This window comes from Protomyctophum parallelum (assembly GCF_964188405.1).
Source record: "Protomyctophum parallelum genome assembly, chromosome: 8".
NCBI lineage: Eukaryota > Metazoa > Chordata > Actinopteri > Myctophiformes > Myctophidae > Protomyctophum > Protomyctophum parallelum.
The window spans coordinates 26,034,954-26,051,288 of record NC_139703.1 but is presented as its reverse complement, the minus strand read 5'-3'; the positions used below and the strand labels follow the sequence as shown (position 1 = coordinate 26,051,288).

Here is a 16,335-nt window from a genome sequence, read left to right as displayed (position 1 = left end):
CGTAGGCTAACGGAGGAGGAATAAGGGCATTTCTACTTAATAATTCACCAGGCAGCCAGTGTGCTGATACATTTAGGAAAGCCATGGCTTTAAACTCTTGTCCTCCTCAGGTACGCCAACCCTACAGCAAGCTAGGGGATCCCCTGAATGAAAGCAGCCCAGCCCTTTTAAACCTGTCTGCCAATAAACCCCACCCTTAATTTGAAACAAGGAGCACCTGGCTGATGCTGCCATATAGTAACAGGTCTACCTGGTTACACATAGTTATATATACTTGTAAAATATTGATGATTTTTGGTTACTATGGGTGGGCCAAGGAAGAAGGGTTTCACATATTTCATTGATAGTCTTGCAATTTGATATTTAAATTGGAAATTTGACAAAGGCTCCTAGGCTAAAATCCTTTAGTATGTCCTAAATAAGTCTTATACAAAATGTGGCAAGATTCTCAAAAAAAGGTGCAATAATTAAGCCTAACTGACCGGGCTTTCTTTGAGCCCGGATCATTTTATCCCCTCAAAGCTACAGGAATTAATTTGCGTTGCAACAGCGACCTCAGGTGTCATTTTACAGAGGCTGCGGCTGAAAAGTAAATGATCAAATCAAACTATTTTATAGCACATGTAATAGTAGTAAACAATGAAACCATACAAATGAGTAATTTGATCACTAAGGTTGACATCCCATAAGTTCATTATACAGTAGGTTACACAAGCCTTTACTTTATATAATAGATATTGGATATAGTATATCCAATATACTATATAAGCAAAGCAGTGATGGATAATGTAGGCCTACTCAACCCCAATAGCCCACTTGTCTATAGTGATACTCCTGGGCAAATACTCCACGATAGCCTATCTTTTACTAGTACTTAATTTTAAATATATATAGTTGGTAGGGCAAGTAATTTTCTTTAGTTAAAATAGCTCCATTATTGCAGTTATTTTACTAGTGTTCAGCAACAGGAGGCTCCATGTCTCAAATGCATTCATGTCCAGATACCAATTTCATCAGATCAAGTGATATTGAAAGTAAAAACATATGTGCAAATGGCAACACACCAAGACCAAATACACATAGGCCTACTTTTAGAACCAGGGCCTATGAAACTAGTCATAGAAACAGCTAATTGAAAAGGCAAAAAGGACATCAATGTTTGCTGTAACTGGGCTGAATTGAAATAGCCTGATTCTACACTAGGGTAGGTATGTCATTACCAGCCAACCATTGGTTTGGGATCCATGAATCAGTGCTTGAGCTACATAAGAATATAGTGAAGTGAACGTCACAATACAATTTGCCAGCGTCCAGCACTGGGAATGAGTATGTCATCAGTTTGCCATTTTCATAGTCTAGCAAATACATTTAACCCATAATTCAAGCAGTTAGTTTACAAGACAGACTTAAGGTCCATACACAGGTGAGATTTTTAGCTGCGTTTCTCCATCGGTTATCTGAAAAACACATCCAATGCGCAACCACCTTTAGAGCTACAATTTTCCAACTAATCAAATTGGGAGCACAGCTGTGACCAGCAACAAAGGCATTGAAGAAAACCAGGAAAATTAGGCTTTAGAAGAGATTCAAAGACAAACGCAGGTTGATTCTTAATTTTTATTGACTCTGCAATGTATTCTGTTCGCTGTACTATGAAGTTAGTCGAACAGCCCAAAGCCCATGTCATCGTCTGAGCCCTCTTCTTCAGACTCCTTCGCCTCCTCCTTCGCCTCCTCCTTTGCAGCAGCCGGAGCTGCAGCCGTTGTAGCAGCAGGAGCTGCAACTGCAAAAGCAGTTGGATCAGCCAGGAATTCCTTAACCTGTGGGAAGATCAGGGACAGTTAGGTTTGCATTGGGGCTTATTCCCAGGCTACAATAGGGAGGAGTGGAGTAAAATGCTACAAGTTGCATGGATACTATCTTGACAGTGCCAGTGATGAATGTATGAGACCAGCGTCCCTGCATGCCGGGAGATGCAGACAAACAGGGATAGTAGGAAACAAGTTACTGTTTGCAGGGGGAACGACAACGCAGTACTGCACTGGCTGCATTGTAACTTATCCTGCATATTCATGGCACTGGTAGCTTTTAGAAAAGGCAGTGTGTCTGTCAATACCTTATCTGCCAGGGGGAAGGAGTATTCAGTCTCCACAGCCACGGCTAGGACTCTCTTGTAGCCATTGATGATGGAATGGGGGATGGAAGCAAGAGTAGGGTACCCAATCTGCAGGCACACACTTGCGATGTTCCTCACACCCTTAAAAAAAAAGAGAAAACTTATTTATATTCAGACCTGTAAACATGTGACAACTATAAGTTAACTTTGCATTGTTACAATATGCACACCATTTCCAGTAATATAATGCAATGTATGAGACCAGCGTCCCTGCCTGCCGGGGGATACAGGCAAACAGGGATAGTAGGAAACAAGTTACTGTTTGCAGGGGGAACGACAACGCAGCACGAAACAAGCTGCACTGTAACTTATCCTGCTAGTTATGGATCAATAAAGGTCCACCCATGTAGTTTACATCAAGGAGAAAAACAAACTTGTTCAATGATGGCATAAAACATCAAATCGACTGCAATTAAGGTTGATAGGCTCCCTGTGAACGATAAGTTAACTTTGGTTAAGATGTGCACTTTGTGAAGGTTTTCGTCACTCACCTCCAAGAACCTGGCTTGTAGAGCCTCCTCAGTAATATCCAGCACCTCAGGGCTGTATACACTGCCATTGTCATAGACTTGTTGGATGATCAAACCGTATGAGAAAGGCGAGATGCCCAGCATGTTGAGAAGCGTGGCCTCACTGGCACCAACCTTGTCACCAGGCTTGATCAATCCCACATCACTCTAGGACAAAATAAAGGACAAAATAAATGTTTGCTGATGGGTTCCCAGATTGTGTAATAATGTATGAGACACCATCTCCAGTAATTTATATTATGCAATGTATGAGACCAGCGTCCCTGCATGCCGGGGGATGCAGGCAAACAGGGATAGTAGGAAACAAGTTACTGTTTGCAGGGGGAACGACAACACAGCACCAAACAAGCTGCACTGTAACTTATCCTGCTAGATATGTCGTCAGTAAAAACTTAAATTAGATCAATAAATGTCCATTTATGTAGTTTACATAAAGGACTAGAAACAAACTTGGTCAATGGCATAAAACCTCATGGAAAACGTAGAGCATGTCACCTTTCAAACTCACCAAGATTTCAATGGTTCCTCTTGAGATCTTGGTGGTGATACCCAAAGCCTGGAAGAAAGAAGTCTTCTCTGGGCCCAAGCCAGTGTTCTGGGCTGGTACAACTACTTCGCAGGGGGCAATGGCTCCAGCACGGGCAGCAGCTGGCACCTGAAGACACAGATCGGTTTAGCACACCAGGAGCAGACAAAGCCACCAGTCAGCTTCATGGAAAAGGGTAAAGGAAAGGCCAGGGAGACAAACTGAGGTTCATGAACTTGAAAGGGTTGAGAATCACTGGTGTAAATGTATGAGACCAGCGTCCCTGCATGCCGGGAGATGCAGGCAAACAGGGATAGTAGGAAACAAGTTACTGTTTGCAGGGGGAACGACAACACAGCACCAAACAAGCTGCACTGTAACTTATCCTGCCAGTTATGCAGTCCGTAAAAAAACTTTGGATCAAAAAAGGTATGATATCATGCATCAAGGAGTCAAAAACCAATCAATGATGCCTGGCATAACATCAATTGAGGGTACTGCAATTAAGCAGTTGATAGCCTCCAAAGTTGCTTGCGGCTAGGATACTAAGAAATTGTCAGTTGTACTTGTACCCAACTTCAGTGCAGTACTTGTACCCAACTTCAGTGCATCAGATGGTAGTCTTACCTTGTTGGCCAACAGCAGGTCCCTGATTTCAGCCAGATCCTCCTTGGTGAAGACAAAGCCCACATTTCCTTTAATGTGGGGCAGCAGCCTAATAAATGATAAAATCAACAATTAGCTACACAGTAGGAGACTGCACAAAACACTACTGTTAAGACGGGGGATTTTGCAGTGTAGATTGGGGTCCCAGAGTTAAATGTTGAGTAAGCGGCATCATATCAAACTGAGGTTTGATATGAATAAATGTATGAGACCAGCGTCCCTGCATGCCGTGAGATGCAGACAAACAGGGATAGTAGGAAACAAGTTACTGTTTGCAGGGGGAACGACAACACAGCACCACACAGGCTGCACTGTAACTTATCCTGCCAGGTATGCAGTCAGTACAAACTCGAATGTGAGAAACAGATAAGTCAAGAACCCACTTCTCCAGGGCGGGGTTGTTTTCCAGGTGACCACGGATGGCTTTGCGCATCATGGTGTTTTTACCCATCAGCACCACAGCCTTGCCACGCAGAGACAGACGGATGGTCTGCATTTGCTTGGAACCGACATTGTCAGCCCCCACAATGAAGCATTTGGGAAAGTCATCCAGCAGTTGCTGTAAAGTGACAAAATGTCTACAGATTTAAATAAACCCTTCAGACCAATTGGACAAGGTACATAGTGAAACTTTGCTTATTAGTGGCATTGAGCAACTCACGATGATTTTCATGAAGTAGTTGGACTTCCACGTGGCCCTGTCTTCCCTGGGCATCTTTGCAGTGCTTCCAAGGATCGCTTAAACAGCTGGTTTAAAGACAAGGGTGTTTCTGGAAATAAAAAAGTGAAATGTGTAATAAGTGATATGCACAAATTAAAGCGCTCTATATTCTTGTAGTCATTGGTATGGTACAACGAAATTAGCCTGAAATTATATTTGAGCTGAAATAGGTACGCTCTCTTCTGATGTGGTAAGCAACCCACCTGACTTTAACAGTCTATACACTTTTACAATCGCCTAAATGGTTTCATCATAGTATCCGATGTCACAGCCCAGCCAAAGTAGCTCTTTTTTACTTAGCCACGCAATGTATGACAGACACTACACTGACTACAGCACATGTGGTCATCTTCTACCGTCATAAAGTTAACTCACTGCCATCAATTACGAAAATGATTTGATTTGATGTCTGAGTCCAAGCGTCCCTGTAAGTCGGGGGATGTAGACACACAGGGATAGTAGGAAACTAGTCATTATTTGCAGGGGGAACGACAAAGCAGCACCGCACTGGCTGCATTGTAACTTATCCTGCAGGTTGATTTCTTTAATTGAATGGCAATTTAACCCAATACAATACTTGTACCATAGATGTGCGTCTTATCTATACTGACCTGCCAGAGGTTAAATCTTCAAAATAAACGACCACTTGACATTACGATTGGCCCCGTCATAGCACAGCTAGCTTAGCCCATAGTTCCTATTACACCAACACATGGCACTCTGCTGCCTAGACATTTTCCAGTCAAAAAACCGCAATGTAAACAACACGTTTTGGTGGTTTCATCCTTAACAGATATGTACAAATATAGTTTCAGTTATATGCAAATTAAGAGCATGTATGCAACACTCAAAGTATGATACCGTAGCCTAGCACATGTGGTCAATGTCTGATGCTAGATAGCACTGCAGCATACACTAAGTAGGCCGCAGACGAGGCCGCAGATGAGGTACAAAGTCAACCGGACATCTCAGGTACTTGAAAATACATGTCTCTGAATACCAGGGCAGCAAGTCATCATTACAGAGAATTCCACCACGGGCATTCTGCTAGAAAATAAGAAATTCTAAGCAAACTTGCAGAGCCTGTCGCACTTCTTACCTCGCTATAGGATCGCGTGAAAGAAAGAGAACGGAAAGGGAAGTACGGACGATATATAGGAGACAGACATCCAATCAAAACGCCTGAGAGGAAGTTCGGCCTTTGATCATTGGACGGTTCGCCCGTCAATCTATGGAGCCTGGCCTGTGATGATAATGATATTTTTGTATAATGCATTTGCTTTATTGTATTTATTGTTTTTTAAATACAGTGTGTGTGTATGTGTGTTCTGGTAAAATAATAAAAAACGTACATCCACTGGCTTAGCTGTGGGCCTGTGGCAGTAGTCGTACTAGTCGATAGATTACTTCTATTTGATGTATTATGCGTTTTGCAATTGTTCTCTAATAAGACAAAATTATGGATGATTCTGTTGATTTTTAAAATAAAAAGTTTATCCTGTTCACATACTGAACATCCTGTTCAGTCCTGCTACTTAACTGTCCCAAATAACTACTACAACAATGTATTGTAACAATGTATCCACTCCACTTTGTCCCCCCCCCCCCCTTTTACAACATAAAATACAACATATTCCTAATAATATTTATCCACGCATTAACTTTTCTTAAAAAAGAAAAAAGACAAACCTAGTGACGTCACAGCAAGTGACGTGCAATTACCGGAAGTTTCAGCCCAAAACCATAGCCCAAAACTGACGAAGTTACAGAGACGGCAGCTTTCAGTTTGAAAGAAATCTATTTTTGTCCGATAAAGAAACCGCTCACGGCACGCCAACCACCTCTGAAACAAACGAACTTCAAGATTCGTTTTTCATAAGACTATATACCGTTTTATGTTTGCAAGGCAACAATGGCACTAGTACTTCCCTCAGAAGTCTGGGTCCACGTGTTTGGATATCTGTCAACAGCAGACAAGCTAAACGTTCGTACGTGCTGCAAATACTTCAAGAATCTTGTGGATAATCCTTCTCTTTGGAGAGACACCTCTGTGGTTCTGAGGTTTCTGACGTTTGGCAGCAGTGCTGGCAAGTACAATGCTCAATTCTGGGCCACGCTTCGTCGCTGGAAAATCACCAGTGTGGTGATGCAAAGCACCAAGGCAAAGGACTGGAAACAGCTTGCTCTGTCGCTTCCAGCCCTTAATAGCATCTTAATGGATGATGTCTCCCAAGAAAGCCTTGATCTTGTAAAGACATTTACAAACTTGAGATGTCTAGCCATAAGACATGCGTCTATCCCTGTGTCTTTCGGGTGTGTCAGTGATTCGATTGTATGTCAACCCTCACAGCTGACTCACTTAAGCGTGTGCAATGTTCATTTTTGTCGTGGTCCAGGGGTGCCAACATTCAGAACTCAAATTTCACAGTACACGAATCTGACATCCCTCATCTATCATCCAACCCCACGCATCGGTGTTCCCTGCGACCCACTTGAAGCATTTCATTACATAATTGGCAATTTGCCAAAGCTGAAGCATCTTTCCTGTTCAATGGAACGGAAGGGTTGGACACCTTGGATGGGCTATAATCTCACCCCCCACGAACCCTGTGCACATCCGTGTGGTCTGACCAGTTTGGAAATTATCGACTATATGGACCCCACACTGTCCAAAGACATAATGAGATCCATGCCGTGCCTACAGCGCCTTGCTGTGTATTACAGCAAGGCGATATCGAAAGACAGTCATTTGAAAACATGGTTAACTGACCTCTGTCAGTTGTCAGAGCTTGTCATTGTCAGAGGGCCTCCTCCTCATGAGTACTTCAACTCCGTTCCAGACACAGTGACAAGTCTCATGCTCCGTGCTGGACAAATATCATCACAGGACATGGAAACCATGGCAGCACGTATTCCAAACCTCCTCCACCTGCACTTAGACCCTTTGCCGGCAGGGTTTTTGGGATCTTGCACTGATCATATCCCACAACTGTTTCCTCAGCTCAGAAGCCTCACAATTCGCCATGGGAGCTTACCAGATAACGATTTATTAAGCCTTCACCAGCTACAACATCTGGAACGTTTGGAGATTCTAGATGATCTAGATACCCGACTAGTTGCATGTGTCAGACCTCATCTTCTGGTGCTCAAACATAAGCTGCAGATTTTGACAAATGACAGAGTCAAAGTTATCACTTCTCCATTCTGGAGAGATCTGCTGGCCTGTGACTGTTCTGTTAATTAAATCTTCTGGTCTGGGTTTCTATTTTGTAACGTAATTCCTTTAAAGGTCACCGTCAAATTGGCTGATTTAAGTTTGCAGCCATTATTAAATGTGTTTAAATATAAACAACATTTTGATTTAATTTGTGTTTCTTTTTATTGATTGAATACTTTATTAGTCAAAATTGTAAACAGCATGAGGTACATTCACACATTAAGGCTAAAAGGATAACAAAAAAGTCCTGGGGACTTTTGCAGTCTTCACACACAGGCACACAGACACAGATCTCCATGTGGGACCGGCTGATGTGGCATACCAAAGCCTACACAGGTTTCTATAGTCGACGCGCTATCATTGGCCAGTCGCTGTGATTGACAGCCTAAACCTAACCTTAACCTCAGTAAAACTATACCTAACCGTAACCTCAGTAAAACTATACCTAACCCTAACCTCAGTAAACGTAACTTGTCCGGGGTTGTGGTTATAAGCACAACCTGTGTAATAATTAGTATGTAGCCCGGCTGATAGTTAAAACAGACTCTATGACAATTTATATCATTAGGTTCCCAAGTTGCATCGTTCCCACTTCCCAAGTATGCCGGTGGCCGACTGCGACGGGCACGTACAGGCTAGCCAATCAGAGCCTTCTAATGTCAAGAGTGACAGAATGAACAAAACCACAAGTGCTGCAAAAAACAAAAAAAGTGCATTTAAATAGCGGTTTTATGATCCAAAGCGCTTTAGATAGATTACATTACATTCACACACACACATGACACATTCATACACTGATGCCGGAGGAAACCATGCAAGGCACCAACCTGCACATCGGGAGCAATTTGGGGTTCAGACTTCAGAGTCTTGCTCAAGGACACTTTGACACTAAAGGCTCCAGGGTTAATGTATGAATGCGCCTTTAACTCTGGGGGAGCCACCAGGATCGATCTGGTTCCCATCCAGCCTCTCTACCGGCCACTCAACCCCTGAGCCACGCTGCACTGCCACCTAGATAAGACAGCATTGTATGGATCAAGAATCAACCTGTCCAGCTTGGCAATGTCCATGTTTCAGAATCTGTGTAGCTACTTGACAAAAACGTATGCAAGTTCATTTTCAACCTGTATGTTTCTGCCTATTTTTGTTTATGATTAAACAAGTTCTGTGACTGTTGGTAGTATTCAACAGAGAAGCTATGGGGTGCTTTGAATGAGTAAGCTGCCTTTTATAGTGGGTCTTGACTCAGTTGTTTCTGTGCCTGGTGGCTGAGGTAGCATGTCTATCAGGATGACACGTGTTTTAGTTTCTACCAATAGTTAGATCTTTTTTATGAAGCAAAAAGTATTTAGTGCCCCTGGTATGGGAACTGAACAAAAAGGGACCCGATCAGACTGCCTTAAGCTTGGAAACGACAGCTTTTTTAGTCTCCGATTTGAATTCTTGGGACAGAAGAAACTGGTATGAGGAAAAAAATGACAGTGATGCCAGAAATAATTTTATTTTCAGCAGTCAATCAGTAAACAGGATTCACACAGGCTAAAAAATCATGGCACTTGAGAGAAAATGTAAAGGGTGAATGATCACAAGAATATGCCTCCATGTACAGAGGGAGATTCATTTAATTTCATTGAAAGTCAGGTGTTGATTTTCCATGAACAGAAAAAGCTATATTTGTAAGGAAAAATACATAAATAAAATAAGCACAAATGAAATTACAGTCCCCATTTAGTTGCAGGGTTAAACACAGTTGAAATAGAGGTGCAACGGTTGAATTCCAAGTGTTCCTAACACCCCCAAACCACATTATGTAGACCTTGATCAAGTATGTTGTACAGGTACAATGTAGATGTACCTGTGAATAGTCTGGTGCAAAGAGAATCGTTTGGCTAGAATCAGAATGTAATATTTAGTTAAGCTTTAAAAATGTAATATTCTCTGGGGCTTAGGAGACAATTTGGAAATCAGCACAAGATGCATCACAGCAGGTTATATCTTCCCTGGCAGTCAAACTTTAAAGGCTTAACCACACAAATGACAGAAGATTCCACAGTGTATAAGACAACATTGCATTGACAGAAATTTGGCACACATCTTTAAGTAAAGACAAAGGAACTGAAATAAAAAAGGTACACTGTGGATTAGCTCAACCCCACAAGAAAATACTTGATTAAAAGTTGTCACTGAAAGGATAAAATGATCAAACTATGGACAAAATATCACGGCATGTTTCAGATGTAACGTTACAAAGGCTAGCAAAATAGTGTATGGTGAAATGAGCAATGACATCTTATGATAAAAGCTCAGTCCTGGCCTCTTACTGTATTACTTGCAATCTGATTCCTGATCAGCCAACAAACGTCCAGATGTCAGATTCCTGACCAGCCAATACAAACATCCAGCTGTCAGTGATACTGGACACTGATCTGGGATGCAGAAAACATTTCACAGTAGGATCAGGGTTCATTGATTATGATAACAAAATATCGATAACTAAATGTTTGTTTTCTGACACTTGCATTCCAAGCTGGTGCATGTGTATGTATGGTATAAGGACAGTTTGTTTATATGCCCATAGAGCCAGCTCTTTGCATATCAGTGTGAGCATAATGATCTCAATAGTCAATACATTGATCTAAAAACGGTGACAAAACACAGTTCTGTCACAGTCTATCATATAACAGTAATATAAATTCATATTCTGATTGTAATAGCAACTGGCAGCAAGTGTGACAAAGTCCCAGCCAGGTAGGGAAGGGACTGCTCCTGATAAAATACATGTAACCCGCTTCCAAAAATCAAGCACACTGCAAATCGAATAATGCATTTGATCATACAGCATGTTTTAAACCGCAACTCAATAGAGGCAATGAGGCTGTGAAATTAGCCCAATATATTTCACAGTCAAATAGCATAAATGACCAAAGTTTTAACAAATGTCTTGTTAATTCTATAAGACTTAAAATATTATAAGATTTAAAAGACCGGTATACATGTGGCCAGATGCAGTTTGCAGTAGTAGGCTATCTCAAATCTTTACCAGGAGAACATTTTGGTTGAAAAAATAAAATAAAAATACACCAAATGTTAAACCATTATATTTATCTACATAGTGTATTTAGTATTGACTTACTATTTATCATACATAAACATTTTTTCTGTCTTTTTTATTTTTTACATAATATTGAATTTTATTATGTAAGCAAACAATATAAAACAAGGCAGCCGTAAAGAAGAAAACCTCCATATTGCAGGGATGAAAAGTGTTGAGCATGTGAGTTAAGTTGCATGGTTTGTAGTAGAACTCCCTTATGAGACATTAGCAGTATAAATTGACTTTGACTGGTGAACAGTTTGAGGATTATTGCAAGAGAATCAGAAATGGTTTAGTTGAAACATTGTTCACCAAAGCACCCCTTTGCTGTACCACTGATGCAAACGGCAACATTTCCATAGGAAAATCTTAGAAAAACAGGACCTTATATTTTGAGCACACAAAGTTGTAAAATGCACTTTTGGAAGTCTGGGTGAGTGATCTTCATGGGCTTGAGCTGGTCGTTTTACTGTAAATAACCAAGGGAAAATGGAGAAGAAAGAGGAACAAAATAAACCAGATTTAATCCCCTGCATTTGTGTGTGCACCCAAATGGGTCTTTAAATGCATAATATTAGCAATGGCACCTCAATACGTTTTTAAACTAGAAAAATACATCTGTATAGTAGATTATTCCAAGACTCGCAGGCCAAACACTACAACACTGCCTGGATGTTTCAGAATTCTATGTAAACGCTTTGTGGTCCATGCAACTGACTGTGACACGCAGCTGTCTCAAACCGTTATAATCACCCTTGACCTAGGCTGGTCACATGATGCAGGGTCTGGCCCTGGGTTAAGGGGGGAAGAACATAATTTACAAACCATGGCTCTTGAGTCTGAGCAAGACTGAAACACCTTATTCTTTGCTTCACATAAAGAAATTGTTTAGCATATCAAAAATCTCTTTGGGCTCTGTAAAAATCTCTGCCCTGAAATATTGGACAGGCAGCTAAGTCTCTGCCCTGAAATATTGGACAGGCAGCTAAGTCTCTGCCCTGAAATATTGGACAGGCAGCCAAGTCCCTTCAGTAGCAAAGAGTCAGTGTCTGGGACTTAGTTTCACCAGGTCTGATCTGACCACTCCGTGTGGTCTTCTGTCCAAAACGCAAACCCCAATCACACACACCCCTACATGCTATACGTACATGTATACACAGTGTACATACAAATATAGATGAACGTATGGAGGCTCTGACATCCATACCATAACACATGTTCACGCAGACACGCACAAACACACGCTCTAGCTGAAGAGTTTGATGAAGCAGCCTTGGCAGTAGGGCTTGTCGTTCTGCTCCTTGAAGGTGCCCTTGTTGAGCTGTTTGAGGCAGAAAGCACAGACAAAGTGCTCCGGGTGGAACTTCTTGGCCATGGCGGTGATGCAGCGGCCCGTGATGGGCTTCTGACAGCCGGAGCACAGTGAGCCGCGGCGCTCGTGGTAGTGGGCCTCGCAGTACGGCTGGCCCTCGTGCTCGAAGAAGCTGCCGTTGACAAACGGGATGAAGCACTCCTGGAAAATACACAACATGGACCATATTCAGCTCCGACGAGAAACCTAATGCTGTATAACATTATAATTATGGTCATGCGCTAGATTGACTTTTGGATGAGTGGTTCCCAAACCTTTCAGGTCCACTTTAGTCTCAAAAGCGGTCACGGCCCACCCATCTGACCACTTAGCGACAGCCGGTCAGAGTTACATACTCAGAGCATATGTATTCCAACGATCATTCAATCGAGCGTGTTTCGGCTTACTAGGCTATCACAATGATTACACATTCTTCAAGGTTTAAAAACATAACAAAAATACATTGTTTTGAACATTAATCTTCTTATACTATCATACTTATCATTAAATATAAATTATTATTTTTATTTCGCCAGTGATTTGGGGGCCCTCTTGCAAAACCCTCACGACCCACTAGAATAGACACACGAAGCCACCTTTTTATGTTCTTTGCTATTGATTTTAACTGTTTGCTTGTGTTTAATTGCCATTTTATGATTTCCGTTCTGCCCTGTAAAGCACTTTGAGCTGCATGTATGTATGTAAATAAAGTGTATTATTATTATTATTACTATTACTCTGCTCACCCTGCAAACAAAGCACTCAGGATGCCATAGAGAATTGAGAGCAGAGATGTAGTTCTCCAGGATGGCACGAGCACAGCCACCACACTTGGGGGCAAACATGTCAAAGTAGTCCTTTCTGCAGTACGCCTTTCCATCCTTCTCATGGAAACCTACGAAGGGAAAGACATGCACATGACTCTTTACATGGTTTTAACCCATTCTGACCTGAGATCAGATTAAAAAAAATGTCTTCTACATCCTGACAGTTCTTTGAAAAAGCTATGCTTCTGTCAGTCGTTCTTCGATTTTTCAAAAATAGCAGACCTACAAGCTCGTGGCGAGCCACTCGGTGGCGCGCTATGAGCTTGTAGATCTGCTATTTTTCAATAGCTAAAGCATAACATAATGCTAACACCAAAAGGGGTTCCCGCCCAAAATGGGTTTAAACAAATCAATTGCTCAATTCAATTATATATTGTCTGTGAAACCAAAAGATTTGCGAAAAAAGTTAAAGCTAGTCTATTATTCTGATGGCAATCATTGCTAGTATTTGTTGCTAGTATTGTGGCTATTTTTAGATGAATTGTCAAAATAATTATCAGCCTTCCAGTACTATGGGCATATAGTACTATTTAACAGTTATTTTAACTATATATATATATATATATATATATATATATATATATATATATAGAGAGAGAGAGAGAGAGAGAGAGAGAGAGAGAGAGAGAGATATTAACAAAATGTCAATTGCTGCACTTAAAGAAATACATAAATCAACCCAGCAACTCACTAGTAAGACTGTTATCTGGTACTAATATACAGCATATACTCCCATGTCTTCAGCACAAAAGTAATCCTATAAAAAGGATTTGAATTGGAATTTGGAACAAATCCCATTGGATTTTCTTCTAAGACGATAATCCTATAAGAAAAAATCCAATAGGATTCGTTCCAAATTCTAATAGGATTTTTTGATAGGATTTTTCTATCAGAATCCTATAGCAGTTTTTGACCAGGGGAGGCAGTGGAAATCCCACACATAGGGTGTTAGGGTTAGGGTGCTTGTTTTGTACACATCAATGATGTGTACAAAGCTATTGTAAAGTTTACCGATACACAGATATGAATGACGTGTGCATGGTTTGGCATGAATATAGTATTACGTACCCTCTGGTCCAAAGAATGCTCCACACTGGGCGCAGAAGAAGTGCTCTGGATGCCAGGTCCTATCCAATGCGGTCACCACTTTCTGATACACAAAACATTGACAGGGGTCTAGGATTAGTTACTCATTCACAGTTGACAACACACTGGCTGTCTTCTGCTGTTGTGAATGTCCCTCAGCATCAATATAGATTGATCGATCATGATCTATCATCCAGCCATCCATCCATCCATATCAGTCCGCTGATAAATCTAATGCAGAGGTTTTCAACTGGTGGTCCGTGGACCATTGGTGGTCTGTGAAAGTATTGCATGTGGTCCCCGACCATGCGTTTACTAGTAATGTAGGAAATTGAAGATTTGTTTTTATCGACCACTAGTTGGGAAATGACCTGGTGATGTATGATGACACATAAAATGGGAAAGGAATAGATCAGTGGTTCTCAATCTTTTGTGAGCTCCGGACCACTAGCATAATATCTCTGCTGTCGGGAAGATGACTCCAAAATGTACATTTTTCAGGAAATGAAAAATATACATTTATCAGGAAACGAAGAAAACCTTATATTTGTTGGTGTTGTGATTTTATATATTGTCAATTACGTCCATGAGAGGGGGAGAGGTGGTGGAATTAGTTGCTTTAGCAGACAGTTTGAGGGTCCAATGGAGTTAAGAGGTTTTGTCCGAAGCGCTTTACTATTTTTCATTGGTTCAATATTTTCGAAACAACACAATAATGTTCAATAACACCGATTTCTGCAACAAAAAAAAGAGAAAAACCTCAAAAATGGACAGCAACGATATGTCAGTTAAATAATTACTGTTAAGGGCTTGATTTAATTCACCTTAAATTAACAAATTAAAGTAAGCATCAATATTTAATTTCAAGCTTCCCCACACATATCCCTCCACCTAACAACAGTGGTCCCCAGGTTGATTCTTAGTTAGGGTGGTGGTCGCTGGACGCTGGTTCATAATCAGTTGAAAACCCCTGATCTAATGGAAGAAATGTATACCCCACACAGGGCCACAGCCAGTCCCAGGATAGGGCAAGTCAACAGGGTGATTCAACTTGGACTAAAACTGTTGTCCACAAATATGAGCCAGCAGAGGGCAGCAGAGTTCTAAAGAGAGAGTTCAAGGACAGCCAGAGTGGGAGGGGCTGGAATGCAAGGAGTGTTAGCTCATGTTTTCCAGTCCTGATAGTATTTCCTAGCAGCTAGCTTCAACTGTAAACACACATGCATGTACTGTACATGCTATGTAGACTAAAGAGCAGAAGTTACCTGGTTTTTCAGCTCAAGACCAAAAATGAATTGTGGTGTCTCCCCAAACTTACAATAAATAATACATAATACATTCAATTTATATAGCGCTTTTCTAAGTACTCAATCACTTTACAAAATAGGGGGAAAAAAGGAAAAGTTAATTGTTCTAATCTAAAACAAATATAGAAATGAAAGCTAGAAAAAGGGGATTAGAATTAGGTAGGTAATGCAAGTCTGAAAAGGTGGGTTTTGAGTGTGGTTGTAAACGTTTCAAAGGGTGGGGTCTTTGATGTGAGCTGGGAGTTGAGTTCCATAGGGAAGGGACGGCAAGACATTATGAATTAATCAATTTTGCCTATTTGCTAAATTGTGAAAATAGGCAATATACAAGCTCACAACGCCGCATTGTGAGCATGTAGATTTGTTGTTGTTTTTTTATAGGTAATGTGGAGGGGGGAAAAACTCCCGGCCCATAAAAATGTGTCTGTGACACATGGGTTTTAGTCTCCAACAATCTTCTGTCATTGTTACTGCAATAGAACCTTATTTAAATTTGATCTTGAGGTTACAATATTGCAGCATAGGATAGTTTCCAGTTCATAAAGTTGTTGTAGGTAAATCAGAGAAAATAAATGGCAATAGACTGAATGAGAGAGAGAGAGAGAGAGAGAGAGAGAGATTGAGTGAGAGAGCGCAAGAGAGCGGTGTGTGTATGTGTGTGTGCGTGTCTGTCACTAGGACAGGGTCGAGTGAGAATGCGTCTCTCGACAGTGACTCATGTTGGCCTTTCCCCAGGCAGCCTAAAGTCCACAGTCTGCTTCACTTCCCCAGTGTGACTGTGTGTGTGTGTGTGTGTGTGTGTGTGTGTGAGTCAGACAGACAGAGATAATAGAA

The 16,335-nt window shown here is 41.2% G+C and overlaps 2 protein-coding genes across 3 annotated transcripts in view; both read right to left on the bottom strand.

Moving 5' to 3' along the window:
- Positions 1 to 1,603: 1,603 nt before the first annotated feature.
- On the bottom strand, positions 1,604 to 5,749 carry rplp0 (ribosomal protein, large, P0). Its single transcript, XM_083772156.1, has 8 exons — positions 5,719 to 5,749; positions 4,560 to 4,668; positions 4,282 to 4,457; positions 3,860 to 3,947; positions 3,215 to 3,361; positions 2,668 to 2,853; positions 2,117 to 2,257; positions 1,604 to 1,820 (listed from the first exon to the last, which is right to left on the bottom strand). Exons 2-8 carry the CDS (start codon positions 4,611 to 4,613, stop codon positions 1,659 to 1,661), a joined length of 954 nt encoding a protein of 317 aa, XP_083628282.1. The 5' UTR covers positions 4,614 to 4,668; positions 5,719 to 5,749; the 3' UTR covers positions 1,604 to 1,658.
- A 3,563-nt stretch (positions 5,750 to 9,312) lies between these two features.
- LOC310863300 (paxillin-like) overlaps positions 9,313 to 16,335 on the bottom strand; it is a 53,687-nt gene continuing 46,664 nt past the window's right edge. For both annotated transcript variants that reach the window (XM_083771539.1, XM_083771540.1), the window contains 3 exons: positions 14,177 to 14,258; positions 13,028 to 13,176; positions 9,313 to 12,443 (listed from right to left, as the gene is read on the bottom strand). In XM_083771539.1, coding sequence (XP_083627665.1) covers positions 12,177 to 12,443; positions 13,028 to 13,176; positions 14,177 to 14,258 — 498 coding nt within the window. In that variant the 3' untranslated portion in view covers positions 9,313 to 12,176. The remainder of the gene's footprint in view (positions 12,444 to 13,027; positions 13,177 to 14,176; positions 14,259 to 16,335) is intronic.

Excerpts from the sequence above, each read along its gene's own strand:
- rplp0 (XM_083772156.1), bottom strand. The coding sequence starts at position 4,613 with ATGCCCAGGGAAGACAGGGCCACGTGGAAGTCCAACTACTTCATGAAA. Across the intron at positions 4,458-4,559 it reads ACTACTTCATGAAAATCATC|CAACTGCTGGATGACTTTCC; the intron begins GTGAGTTGCTCA and ends GTCACTTTACAG. Across the intron at positions 2,854-3,214 it reads GAGGAACCATTGAAATCTTG|AGTGATGTGGGATTGATCAA; the intron begins GTGAGTTTGAAA and ends ATTTTGTCCTAG.